Below are 14,456 nucleotides of genomic sequence, written 5' to 3'. Positions count from 1 at the left end.
GAGTATACAGAAAAATAATAGACAATTAACAGGATCGATTGATGTATAACACTTATATGTACGATCAAAATCAACAGAGTATTTTAAGTCTATTTTTCTGCTATGTGAAAAAAAAACGGCAAAACGCGCGGGCGCGTTTCTGGTCCCCAGAGGGTTAACTAATGTTAACAAATCAAACCATATTGTAAAGTGTTACAAACTAATCATTTACTCAGAACGCCTCTTAAAATGAGAATGTAAGTGCTTACCCCATTTTTTTGTAAGAGTGGTTAGCAAGATTTAACCTTAATAAACTATAGTATTTTCAGGTTATTTATATGACAATGTGTAGAAAAATACCAAAAAAATTATTTAATTTAGACTGGAGTGAGGTGAAACCAGAAAATAAACGTGCAAAGCCGGTTGTTGTTAGCTAGCTAGCTGCTAATTTTATTCAATTGTATAATGGAAACTATTAGACTATTAGTTAAAATAAACTTTTTAATGCTACTTTTATATTCTACTTTTTGATATTGATATGATTATATCAAAATACTTATCAAAAAGAAGGATTTTGTCTTAAAAGCTAATCCAGTGGTAAAATATACAGCTTTCCTGCTTGCAACGCCAAGGTCATGGGTTCGATTCCCAGGGAAAGCAAGAACTGATAACTAAGAATGTAAAAAAAAAAATGTACCTTGAAATGCAATACAAGTATAAAAGTGTCTGTTAAATGCATAAATGTAAATGTCACAGCTTTTTTTTAAAGGAGGGCAAGAATCCACCGAAGACCAATTCTGACAGAGGAAAAACCCTGTATTACCACTTTCAAGGCCCAGAAAGGTAGTAAAGACAGAGTTAAGATAGTCCATGTGACGACAGTGCTTCAACCTTAATGTTCAGACGCATTCTGGGGTGTTTTCACACCTGAGCGCTTGTTTCCGTGTGTTTTCTCCCTTGGTTCAGTTCGTTTAAGCTTATGTGAACATGGCAATCGAGCTGGGACCCGCACCAAAACAATCGATCCGAGATCGCCTGAACGAGATGGTCTCGGCCCATTTGCAAACGAACTCCGTTTCGCTTAAGGTGTGAAAGCAATCCGAACCAACAGACCAACGAACCAAATGATATTATAATTCATAATGGGAAATGTGCTATATAAATAGCAGTAGTGTCTGATTATGTATTAGTCATCACAGTTGAGCACCTCTTCCTGTCAATCATCTTGATGGATGACGCAGAGGAAATGCTGACCAATAAGAGGACAGTTGTCCTCGCATGTGATTTGCGTGAACGGTTGCCTTGAGAAAGCGAACCAATAGCAAGAAAAAAATGCAACATTGTCCCTGTTTCAAAACAAAAACAATTTACATGTGTGAGAACCTAAGTCAGCACATGGCTCATTATTGGCCGATCCTGCTCACCATCACGCATGCGTAGTGGTGATCACGTGAACAGCCCCAGAGACTAACATGTAAATTGTTGAATAAAGTCGTGTTTTTTTGGGCACAAAAAGTATTCGTGTCCCTTCATAACATTATAGTTGAACCACTGGAGTCACATGGACTAGTTTAACGATGGCTTTGCTACCTTTCTGGGCCTCAAAAGTGGTAACTTAATAACGTTGCAGTCTATGGAGGGTCAGAAAGCTCTCGGATTTCATCAAACAATATCATAATCTGTGTTCCGAAGATTTAAGGTTTGAAACGACATGAAGGTGAGTAATTGATGACAGAAATGTAATTTTTGGGCGAAGAAACCTTAACGATGTAAGCCGCAGAAAAACTCAACCGAACCGAACAGTGAAAGCGTGGTTCGACCAATCGCATAACTGTTGTATAATAATTAACGTTAATCGTTTTTTATCTAAAACTGCAGAAGGCCCACACTGATTACAACAGCACGTGCGCAGTAAGTCTGAAAGCTACATACAATCATAAAATAACTGCTCAAGCATTTGATTGCCTCTGACATCGGATGTAAGTTAACGTTAAAGTTATTCTGAAAGTCTGTCGGCCGAGGGACAGTTTTCGCGTAAAGTTGTTGTTAGTTTGCTGCAGGGTTTATAACGACACGCATGTTGTCTGTATGGCTGAATGTAGGTGAAATGCGTAAAATATCGTGTTTATAACTGTGATGTGATGTAAAATACATTCCCATTTGCGCATAAAGTAGGAGAGCGACTCTTACCTCGCGTCTGCCTGTTGAGGAGTGTTCGCGCCGTTGACGCGGTGACGTGCAATCAGTGACGCCATCAATCAGCCGGACACAGTCGGACACGCGCAGCAAATATTTAAATCACATATATCTTCTTTATTCGGCAGTTTAGCTTTATCTAGATTTGCGTTTAAATAAAATAAATCTGTACAAGTGCTTTGCCCAGTATATTACAATAAGTGTGTGCTTGTGTGACATACGTGGCCAGTTTGAACTTTCGAAGAAGCAGGTGTGATTTATTACAGATATTATTTTAATTATGCGGAATCACAATGTACTTGTTTATTCTGGTTGATTGATGTCACATGTACTCGTATAATAATACAAAATATAGATATGTTTGTATATTAAACATCCAGTGGCTTTTATTGTGGCTTTAGTCCTAGCTGTGAAGCTAATGCTAGTGTAGGCTACTCCTGAAGAGAGAAAACTTTTAGCAGATATGGATTTAAAATGCAATCTTTCTCTCAGTAAAACAGACCTGAGTATCAGGCACGGATTAACGCACGGGCCTACTGGGCCAGCAGCAGGGGGCCCTGTAAAATTTACTGTGTCTATTTTTTTCAAATCATTATTTTTATTTTCAGTAAAATTGTGTTAAATATTGAGGAATAATGTGATTTTTTTTTTTTTTTTTTTTGCAGTTGCAAAGTATTAACTAGTAAATGAATCAAATAAATAATTTTAATGTATTGCTGCTGCTGTTGAGAAGCACATCTAGAGGCGAGTGAAAAGCATTGCGTAGGGTTAATATAAAAGTCACGCAGAAGACGGTTACTCAAAAACCAAAACAAAAATGATTTAAAACCACAACCAAGACAGAACATAGGCTAAGTTTTTTATGTTTTACAATAGTAGCCTATGGGCTTATTTTTTTTAACGAAATGTCAGTCTGCATCTTTATAACAGAAGATAAAATGCAATACAACAATATTCAAGAAACAGTAAATCTTCAAATGTGTAACGGATTGTCACCTTAAAAAGTGTCTTTTGTGGTGGAACAAGCAATGCTATATAGCATCTTAATTTAATCTTTGTTTTATTATTTTAGTTCATTAACTCATTGTTAACTCAACTAATTTAACGTAAAGACCTGGATACTAGAATTACTAATTCAATGTCAACTAGCCTAAATGCATTGATTAGAATTGCCATTGACTAAAGATTTTTCTAGTCGACTAGTAGTCATTCATTTAAGCAATTAGTCGACTAATCTCACGTTAATATTAATTTCTGCTTGAGTGCATGGAGGCATATAGCCTATTCCGCGCTCAAGCAAGCGCATGCATAAATATTGCCACAAAGCACCGTCTGGGGGGAAAAACTAGGCATTTTTATTGTTTAAAAATAAAAAAGATATATTTTTTAAATCAGTGTCGGCTGCAAACATATCTATATCTCCGCTGTAAAGTGGATGCGCCTTTAGAGAGAAATGCACCTTTCATATCAGCCTAATCAGCCGGCATTTGCTTTCGATTCGATTTTTTTCATTTAAAAGTGGACATTTCAAGCTTGTCTGTGAGGCTATACACTGTTTCAGTTCATTTTTGAGACGCGCTCCAGAGACCATGAAAGCGCGCCCTGTTTGTTTTTATTTTATTTTACAAAAGCACAACGTTTTCTTGTTATTGTGAGTTTACAAAAATAAAAGTAGCTACTTGCGACTGATGCATTATTCTTTTCTGTATAGGCCTATGACCAGAAAAGATTGAGTATTTCAGTTGTTTCCACTGTTGATAGGAAAATGCAAGTGTTCGCGCCGACGCCTGCCATGCAGTGCACACTCCGCACAAACACTTTGGATATGCATTTATCTAGGTTAAAGTTAGAGCGAGCTGCCATGCCAGACGGATAAGTCCTTTTCATGTTTATCAAATCATGCATTTTCTACCTACCGCGAGTAAGCGCTGCACCAGTTTGAAAAAGCTAAACGCGTAACGAGAGAGGGGCCGTTGGGGGATGCAGAGATGTTGCTGCGTCTGTATATTAACATTTCCGATTGTTTAAATGATCAGCCCTCGGGGGTCCCCTTAAAATGTCTGGCTTGCCTGCCCTATTGCGGTGCCTGTGCATACAGGTGCAACACTGTTGTCCAAAAAATTGGTGAAGGGGGCCTTTGAGACATCCGTGCCCAGGGCACATCATCTGCTGAGCATTGATGACATCTTCTTTGGCGTATATCAAATGCGCTCTAGTCAAATGCTTTCATTTTTGTGCTCCATATAAGAAAGCCGGGCTTGACTTCAGCGTGAACTATCCTCTCAAAATGTCAGGTGATGAGCAAACAATACACTTGATCTTCAAGATTATGATGATTAAAATTTCAAAACATTTCATTGTACCCCTGAGAATTCTTCTGACATTTTCATTAATTAATCAAATGCCTTAAGACAAAAAAAAAGTAAAAGAGAAAATCCTCTTACATGCACGATCAGCCCGAGAAATCAGCAAAGCCGCTGTTAGCCGGAGGCAGTGTGTGTTTAACATCAAACACCTTCTGATAGGGTTCATACTGGAGCAGTTATCTCTGAGTTTTACATGCTTTGAGGCTTTCTTTATGTACTCTACTTATGCATGTTTTGTGCAGGTTTTATGACCATCATCACACGTATTTGGCCAGCATTATGCAGAATTTCCTTATAGAGGCGACTATATTTTGTTGTAAATTACAGTTCATAAAACTCCAGTTGCATCCACAGCATGATAGGAATATTAACAAAGAATCATATACAGACATAATGGTGCATTGAGGCTAAAACTGCATTCTAGAGTCAGTGCAGTTTACAGTGTCAAATCCAGGAGCAATTATTGTGGCGTTTACAGTTTGACATGCAAGATGAAAACATAACCGTTTAGTTATTAGTTGAAACTTTCTTCTCTTTCACTCTGTTAGTACATCAAATCTTCAACAGCAGATCGACAGCACTATGAAAGCATTCATTTAAAGGAACAGTTCACCCAGAAAGTGTCATTATTGATCTTTTCCATGAGATTACAGTGAATGGGGACTTACAGGAGATTAGCATCTAGCATTGGCTTACAGGGCAGCGAGGAAACCAGTCCTGCCAGTTCGCAGCCCTAATGTTTTAAACGCTCATTTATGCAAGTATAATAGTGACTGTATCTTTGATACATAACACATGTTGACCTGCACCAATGGAATAAAAAAATCGTAGCCTACATTACCAGTGCTCAATTTTTAGTGGCTGCATTTTGACGTGGATATTTAAGCAGTGAATATTTCAACTGGGAACATTTGCCATTGAAATATGTAATAATTAATAAATATAATTAATCTTCAGAAGATCAGGTCCAAAATATTTGTAATGCCATATGTATTATCTGACAGGAATGGCTGACCTACAAAAAGAAAGAAAAGAAGAACGATTAGGGCTGGGAAAAATCGATTTTTCGATTAATCGTTTTTAAAAAGGTGGTCGATTCAAAATCGATTCTCAATGGCCACGAATCAATTTTTTCCATATTCAGGGCTCGCACTCGCAGTGCTGCGTCTTGTGTCAAGGCACAAGGCAAGCGTCAAGCGCTGCGGCGATAATACACACTCGTGTTTAGGAGTCGGGACATGACGGAATATTCACTTGCACAATCGGGCCAGCATTGCATCGTAACTAACGTTTATCATTTTCACGTCTTTTTAAGTTTTACCAGTTTAAACATTCAACCATTTTTAAACCATACATGCTCGTGCGTTCTCAGAGATGTTTTCACTGCGTGCACATACAGTAAAGCCTAAATCCGCCTCACAAACAGCTCGCCAGTAACACAAGTTCTTTTTCGTGGATTATATCACTTTATCAGTTAAAAACACGGAAAATGATGTCAAAACTCTGGTCTTGGTGAGTAACCTCGTAAAGACAGTCGGTTATGTCTTAAATAGGCATAAAACGCGTCTGACAGACAGTGTAATGAAACGGTAATGGATCCGTGCCCTAGCTCTTAAAGTGAACGCAGCCATATGTGTCTGTCATTAATTTTGTTGTCAAAACAACAAAATATAGCATTAATTGTAAGGAATCAGATTTAAAAGCCTATGTATTTAATTCAGTCAGGACTAAAATACTATCCAGTCTTTATTCTATTGTATTTATTTGTGCTACTTTTTTCAATTTAATTCGAATATTGAAATCAAGCTTCCATGTGTTGCATAAACTCTTAACAAAAAATTACCCCATTGTAAAAACAAACATTTAGGTGATATCAATGTAAAAAAAATTGTCTAAAAAATGATAACAGATATTTATTTATCTATCTATCTTAAACATAAAATAACCTATCGTGTTTGATCAAAGGCATGCGACTGTTCTGACTTGTCCAATTTTCAGCATCAATTTGGCATCTTGCATCAAAATCCTGTCTATTCATTGTATGCATTTAGTGTATAGTGTAAATAAAAAGGGTTTTATATACAGGTTTGTGGCTCTTAATTTCTTTGTATTAATTAACCACTTGTAAACTTATGTCCACTGTTCTTTTTTATAAATATAGGATTTGTATTACATCTATATTTATTATAGTCGAATCGAGAATCGAATCAGGAATGGAAAATCGAATCGAATTGAGACCTTGCGAATCAAAATCGAATCGAATTTGAACATCTGAATCGATACCCAGCCCTAAGAACGAATGGAAAATAGTCTTGTTATTTTAAGGTGTAGCTACAGCTGACTCAGGGCGGGTCTATGCTAATATGGCAGTGTCCGTCAACAGTTGTGGGAGGGGCCAGTGCAAAGTGACGTCACTTTTCCCAGAATCTGAAAACGGCTTGTTCTGAGACACTGCTTATGATTTATGGGGATTAAAAAAAAAAACTGGGTGGATTTGTATTATTATAGGGGTGTTATGTAGACACACTGCCAACACACATTTATGTCCAAACACCATGTAAGAGTGAATTTTGCATAATAGTTTAACACATTATTAGCTGTTTGATAACATAGTCAAGCAAAAGGTTAATCCTATTAATTGCCGTTATGTGTCCGACGTTGTAAAGAGCGACACCATTGTGCAGCCTGCCTGGCCAGCGGACGTGTAGGCCCTACACCGTAAAAAAAAAAGAGTTGGATTAACTTAAAGTAAGTTACCTGGTTGCCTTAAAATTTTGAGTTAAAAAACTCAAAATATTATGCTATCTGAACTACATTAATTATCTAAGTTGATTTGACAAAATATAAAAAGTTGTGATAACAAATCATGAAAATTTGTTTTTACAGTGTACCCGCCGCTAGGGCTGAGGTCGTCCTTCAGGGTTTAGAGGGATGGGAAACTTTAGCTTTCCAGCCAATAGCTGAGGGTGGGCAGAGGTGCGCAGCCACGGCTTCCTCTAGGGGGGGCAGTTTCTCATAGCCCTATGCCGTTGGGATTATGTTTAATTCTGTATTATAAAAATAATGTTTGTTTTTATTAAGTATTTATTTTATAATTTTATGTTTTATTTTATTCCTCGGCGCCGTCAATGGTCGAGAGCGCTGCAGAGGTTGACGGTCGCAGGCGGGCCGAGTAGGGGGCGCGGCAGGATTTGGTTAGTTCTTCGTGGACTTCCAAGTCGTCAGTGAAGAATAGGATTCGTCGATGAAGAAGATTTAATCTGAATCCATGGCAAAATCGATTGGTTCGCGCAGTTACGCCGTTCTGCCATCTTAAGCCATTGGTTCGTGCAGTATAGCTACGCAATACGACTGACTGACCGTTCGAAAGGGAACTCCTGGTCTAAAAGCCAAAAAAATTAAGTAATCGTAACTTGAAAAATTCGAGTTTAACTTATAGTAATTGATATTAATTCATCACATTTATATAGCGCTTTTCTGGACACTCAAAGCGCTTCACATAGAAGGGGGAATCTCCTCAACCACCACCAATGTGCAGCTCCACCTGGATGATGCGACGGCAGCCATATTGCGCCAGAACGCCCACCACACACCAGCTTACTGGTGGAGAGGAGACAGAGCGATGAAGCCAATTGGTATATATATACATGGGGATGATTAGGAGGCCATGATGGACAGAGGCCACTGGGCAAATTTGGCCAGATGTCGGGGTTACACCCCTACTCTTTCGAAAGACATCCTGGGATTTTTTGTGACCACAGAGAGTCAGGACCTCGGTTTAACGTCTCATCCGAAGGACGGTGCTCTTTGACAGTATAGTGTCCCCATTACCATACTGGGGCGTTAGGACCCACACAGACCACAGGTTGAGCGCCCCCTGCTGGACTCACTAACACCTCTTCCAGCAGCAACCTGGTTTTCTCAGAAGGTCTCCCATCCAGGTACTAACCAGGCTCAGCCCTGCTTAGCTTTAGTGGGGAACCAGTTTTGGGCTACAGGGTGATATGGCTGCTGACATTTCATACGGATTACAGCAGAGAGTAGTCTTGTCTTTCATTTTGAATTGTTCTGTTTAAAAGTAGACATTTCAATTTAGATATATTTCTGCTGAGTTTTGGTTAATTTATGAGACGAGTTGCAGTCCACGCGCCGGCGCCTCCGTGTCGAGATTATCTATTGTCTGCTATATTTACTTCTTATTTATTAAATCCAGGGAATTGGTTGATGAAACATTGATTAAAATTAAGATACAATTAATACTAGAGGTGGGCATAGATTAATTTTTTTAATCTAGATTAATATTGAAATTAATCTAGATTAATCTAGATTAAAATGGCTCATTTGAATTCTCCCGAAGGCATTCAGAATATGTGTGCTACCCAAATAATGACTAAAAGTAAGTCTTTGAGAATAGTTTGCCTCGCGTAGGGATGTGCATTTCTGCCAAAAATGCCATTCGACAATCGAGGAGCAAAAGTCGAATATCGTAAAAAAAAAACAACAAAAAAACGCAATGACAGAAAGGGAGGCCAATTTCATCTTTAGCGATTTGTCATCAAACAAACTGTTTATTAATTGAACAAGTAACATGTTTTCGTCCTTTTTTTTAACATAGTAGGCTAATTGGAAGAAGAAAAAAAACAATACGCACGACAGTCCGTTTTTGCATCGCCAATGCTCGTTAGATCAAAAAATAATGTCATCATATGTCATACGAATTTTATGTGAACCTGCCTTGTTACTGCAATAGCCTCATTTTTAAACAAATTAGTTTCAATCAATGTAAACTATTCGTGTGATTATGCCACTGCGCAATACACGCGCAATACACACACAATGAATTACCTGAATGAAATGAAATCGAATGTATCGTCCTGTGGAATCATTCATTCACAGACAGCTTACGAAGATGTTCAACTAGATCTTCATCGCTGGCAAAAATATGATGCATTTGTAGATTTGCTTTCACTAGACTAGACTGTAGATCGGCCACTTCATCCAACGCTCTTGATGTTCTTAAATCTTCCTGTTACGACTCCGTGTCGAGTGTGAATTGAAAGTGCTTCAGACGATTCAGTGCGCGAGGAACTGAACAGATCAACTGATTCGCGAACCGATTTAGACAGATCATCTGACAACTTGTTTGATGAAGTCTTTGAACAGAATCGACTCAAAAGAGTCATTCATTTGTAAATGAGCATCGCTCATGCCCATACAAAGGACACAGCGCGCTTGAAATAAACTCATTTAACAACGTATTGCATTAAAATAAAGTAACGAGAGGAACGTCGCCCAACGTAACAAAGTAAAAGTACACCTTGTGTCCCTGACAGGAAAATACCCTACTGCGCGATCTGTGACAGTAGGCGCGGCGTCATACTACACATTATAATTGCGTGAAAATATAACGATATTCGAAAAAGCTATTTATGATCCCAACCCAACTTTGATTAACGGCGATATTTTTTTTATCGCCCGATAAGAGTCTCACGTTAACGCAGCACGTTAACGCCGATAACAGCCCAGCACTAATTAATACAAAACGAAATTCACTTTAATGAAAGGCTTTGTGCTTTCTGTTTTGAGGGCTCTGTGAAAGTTTTAAAGTGGTTTAGTGCCGCTTTCAGAGCTTGTCATATCCGTTGTTATCCTCATAAATACGAACACGAAAAATAAAATAAAATGGATATTTTATGTTCTGTTGAGAGCCAACCCTTCTTCATCCTGTGGGTAGTAGCCAATTACTTTTTATTTGCGCAGTGTAATTCACAGAATTGATTTCTCTGCTACCAGCCTCTGTCACGTATTGTGTGAGCTTGTGATGACTAGGGAGAGCACGCAGCTAAGAAGTCCTGATTATATTGTCTGCTATATGTACTTCTTATGTATTAAATCCAGGCAATTGGTTGATGTAACATTGATTAAAATGCGTTGCGCGAGCGTCATTTCTCCGACAGTAAACTGATGCCCCATTCTGCTTTGTAACGGGTGCTTTTTCGCGTCTCGGGTAAAGAGCTGTTGCGACGCGAGCAATAACGGCCGCGTCCGGTGTAGACAGTGTTGAAGCTCATTCTGCCTAACGCTACGTTACACAAGCAATACTTTATATAATTATAACATAAATATATAATATAAATATAATTATATAATTATTATCACGTTTAGTACATTTTGCTTACTACTTATTTAAAAATAGTGTAAAATAGCTATACAAATACATTTGAATTGAATTGAATAATAAGGTTTTGTCAGTGACACTTTTGATATATTTATTGATATGTTATGCTTTATATAACGTGACTAAATTAAAAGACAAAGTCGTTAGTGAAGATTATGCAACAGTATTTAGAATATAATATAACATGTAATGCAAACTAGTTTGGTTACAGCTCAAATCTATCATTCTCATTCTATCATTCACCCTGCCTCCATTACATATCTGTGTCACACAAGAGTTTGATTACCACATTTGAGTGATCATTGCAAAACGTTTATATATTTATTCTGTTTATACTGTGTATTCTATATACAGTACCCATCAAAAGTTTGTACACACCAATAGGAAAGTGTGTCCAAACTTTTGACTGGTACTGTACTATAATACACATACATAATATTGCTACTGTATTATAATATACACATGAATAATATCGGCCGATATATCGGTATCTGGCTTTTTTTATCGGTATCGGCATCGGCCCCTAAAAATCCATATCGGTCGGGCTCTACATAGTATATTTAAGGTCAATCTACTAAGTAAGTAAAATTTATATCAATTGATTTATTTGTAATTTGTTAAACTAGAAAGTTCATTCATAAAATTTTCTGTTTTATTTCAGTTCAATTCCAAATTTGCATTTGAAATACAACAAAACATGCATTTTACATGCCCTAAAAACTTTTCCTCATAAAACATAAAAAGAAAAATTTGTTTGTTTTAACAAATTAGCTTTTATTGTAAAGCATATGAACAGTCTATCTCAGAATCACAACAAATTGCACCAAAACTATATGGTTTGTTTATACTCATGAGATCATCGCGGTGTTCGGCACCGGCCGGAGGTTCAAACAGTTACACAAACAGTCAAAAAGAAACAATAGGAAGAAAAAGAAAAAAATGTCCGCTGCACGCGAGTGGGAAATCTAGCTAGCTAAAAAACAAACAAACACTGATTTTCACTGCTCACAAACGGACTCTCGAGGAAAACGAAGAAACGACAAAAAGGTAAAGTCGGGAAAAATCTCCATAGAACTTGCTAAAACAAATGCTCCAGCAGCTACTCATCAACAGATCCTTGAATTCACACACACCAACACAAAATGGTGTTAGCTGACTCATCAAACCGCTGTGTGGAACGCAAGAGAAAAACTTCATAATTTGAGTCCATCTAACTTACATTTATTCACACATTCAAATGATGTCCACAAATCAGAAGAATCTACTTATATTTAATTGGTAATGCAATCAAACTTAAATAATTTAATTAAATTGTAATTAAATTCTTTATTAGATATAAAATCCGGGCTAACAGTGTATTTGGCTATATAAACAAAATTGACTTAATGTTAAGCAAAAGGTGTTATGTTCCTGCAGTCTGCCAATTTGGGCAAATAAAATGTTTGTCTGAAAAGGTTTGTATTTATGGAACATTAATGTTCTTTCAGTCACACGCCTGTTTAAGAGATGAACTGCACTACTTGTGGTTTCAGAGATGGTAACAACACATCTTATATGTGCAATTGTGTGGCCTGTGCTACAAAACTCTGTAGCACCAGTGCTATGTGCAACTATCCATACAGCCCTGACTTTGTCCCAGTCCTGTTATCTCTTACAAGGTGTTTTTTGTTGTCTTTTAAAAAAAAAACTATTATTAAATAAAGCCCATTATACTCTCTGCATTTTAAGCCCTCACTCTCTCTCTGCATCCGCACCTGACACATCTGCTGCTTCCTGTTATAATAGACTTTTTGACAGTTAGCTGAGGCAGTAAGGGCAGATCATCGGCGAGCGTTCAACAAGATACATAAGATAATTTGATTGATTGATCAACATTAACAGTGAAGCTTATACACAACATTTACAGCTAAAAAATCTCCAGAACAATTCAGAAATGAGTGATAGGGGTAAGTAATTGACAATATTTTAAGTGGTTTTAAGCAACATGAATATGCAATAGTAATAATTAAAAACTTTAAACAACATGTTTTTTTTGTTTGTGTTTTTTTTCCACAGAGGCATTACTGTCAAATGACAATTACAGAATGTCATATTACTCAGATTTTACATTCGGTGAGTACTTTGACCTTTTTGTTTCTTAAAGTGATATTAGCTTCTAACATGTTTTAATTTTGTCAGACTTTCATTGGACAATATTATGTACATCAAGGTATAGATTTATTTAGACGGTGGTATTCTATTCTAAAGTCTGGTTATAAGTCAAAAGTTCAATGACAGTTCAATATTGTATGGTTGTATAAGAGTTAATATTTTTCTGAAATTGATTTTGATGATTTTGATAATAATTGATTAAATTGGTTTTGATTATTCTTTATCATTCTACAGGATTATGAAAAATTGCTTTTCTTGTTTGCAAGAAAGCAAAGCTTTTCTTGTTGTAGCTTTGGCTAAATGAAAAACTGTTGACATAGAAAAACATATGGTAACCTTAATTATTAAGATCCTGTATTCAGTCTTTCTGCATTTTAAATTAAGCACCGTATTATGAATTGCATTGATGCATCTTGGTCATTTTTCAAACTTTCCAAATAAGGCCTAAGCTTAGTTCAACACCTTTGTGTAAACTTTCCACCTGCTGTTAGGAAGAAATCTTATTTGAAATATAATGATATTTCTTGATTTTCAGTGTCTGATGTAAGGATTATTCTGATGGGCAAGACTGGAGCAGGGAAGAGTTCGACAGGAAACACTATCCTGGGACAGGAAGTGTTTCACGTAGAGGAATCACCTGAACAAGTTACAAGCGTGTCCAGCAAACGGGTTGCACGGCAAGGAGGAAGAGTAATCTCTGTGATTGACATGCCAGGTTTTTGTGGATCATTGACTAGAGAAGAGATGAAGACACAGATAGATAAGTGTGTTGATCTGTCGGTTCCTGGTCCTCATGTGTTTCTGCTGGTGATCAGTCTCGGTGCGCGATACACAGCGGAGGAGGTGAACACAGTAAAACTGATTCAGGAGAACTTTGGAAAAGATGCTATACGTTACACCATCGTTCTGTTCACTCGCGCTGATCAGCTGAGACGTAAGACTTTCCAACAGTATGTAGCAGAAAGCCAGCATCTTCGGAGACTTACCAACAGCTGTGGTGGCGGATATCACGCGTTCAGCAATGAAGACATGATGAACCGCACTCAGGTCACTGAACTGATGGAGAAGATCGACAAAATGGTCGGGAAGAATGGAGGAGGCAATTACACAAATGAAATGTTTAAAGCAGCTCAAAGAAAGATAAAAAGTGAAGAGATGAAAAGAAAGGCAATAGATTTTGGATTGAGAGTTGGATCAGCTGTAGGAACAGGAACAGCAATAGCAGGATGTGCCGCGCTGGGAGTAGCGGAGGTAGCGGTGGCTTTACCTCTAGTTATAGTTGGAGCTGGTGTAGTTGGTGTGGCTGCGGGAATGGATCTGAAACGTACTGTGGACAGAGCTAGACAAAACAGAGAGGAAAGGAATTGGTATAACTTTTAGTTTTTGTTATTGCTTTATTCTTTTAGTTTAAGTCTGAACATATCCACAACATAATTGTAGTAAGCATAATATAATTTTCAAGCTTATGTATTATTTGACATTGACTTTATAATAATAATTATAATAATTCATTACATTTATATAGCGCTTTTCTAGGCACTCAAAGCGCTTCACATGGAAGGGGGAATCTCCTCAACCACCACCAA

At 37.4% G+C, this 14,456-nt stretch overlaps 1 protein-coding gene and 1 pseudogene across 1 annotated transcript; one reads left to right on the top strand and one right to left on the bottom strand.

Moving 5' to 3' along the window:
• Window positions 1-8,440: 8,440 nt before the first annotated feature.
• On the bottom strand, window positions 8,441-8,557 carry LOC130083365 (5S ribosomal RNA; annotated as a pseudogene).
• Window positions 8,558-12,509: 3,952 nt separating this feature from the next.
• Window positions 12,510-14,250, top strand: LOC130083229 (GTPase IMAP family member 7-like). Its single transcript, XM_056248286.1, has 3 exons — window positions 12,510-12,665; window positions 12,775-12,831; window positions 13,406-14,250. The coding sequence occupies exons 1-3, from the start codon at window positions 12,653-12,655 to the stop codon at window positions 14,248-14,250; spliced, it is 915 nt and encodes a 304-aa protein (XP_056104261.1). The 5' UTR covers window positions 12,510-12,652.
• The last annotated feature ends 206 nt before the right edge of the window (window positions 14,251-14,456 follow it).

This window comes from Rhinichthys klamathensis, unplaced genomic scaffold, assembly GCF_029890125.1.
Source record: "Rhinichthys klamathensis goyatoka isolate OS25496 unplaced genomic scaffold, OSU_Roscu_1.1 h1tg000054l_1, whole genome shotgun sequence".
Taxonomy (NCBI): Eukaryota; Metazoa; Chordata; class Actinopteri; order Cypriniformes; family Leuciscidae; genus Rhinichthys; species Rhinichthys klamathensis.
This window is presented reverse-complemented; position numbering and strand designations above follow the sequence as displayed.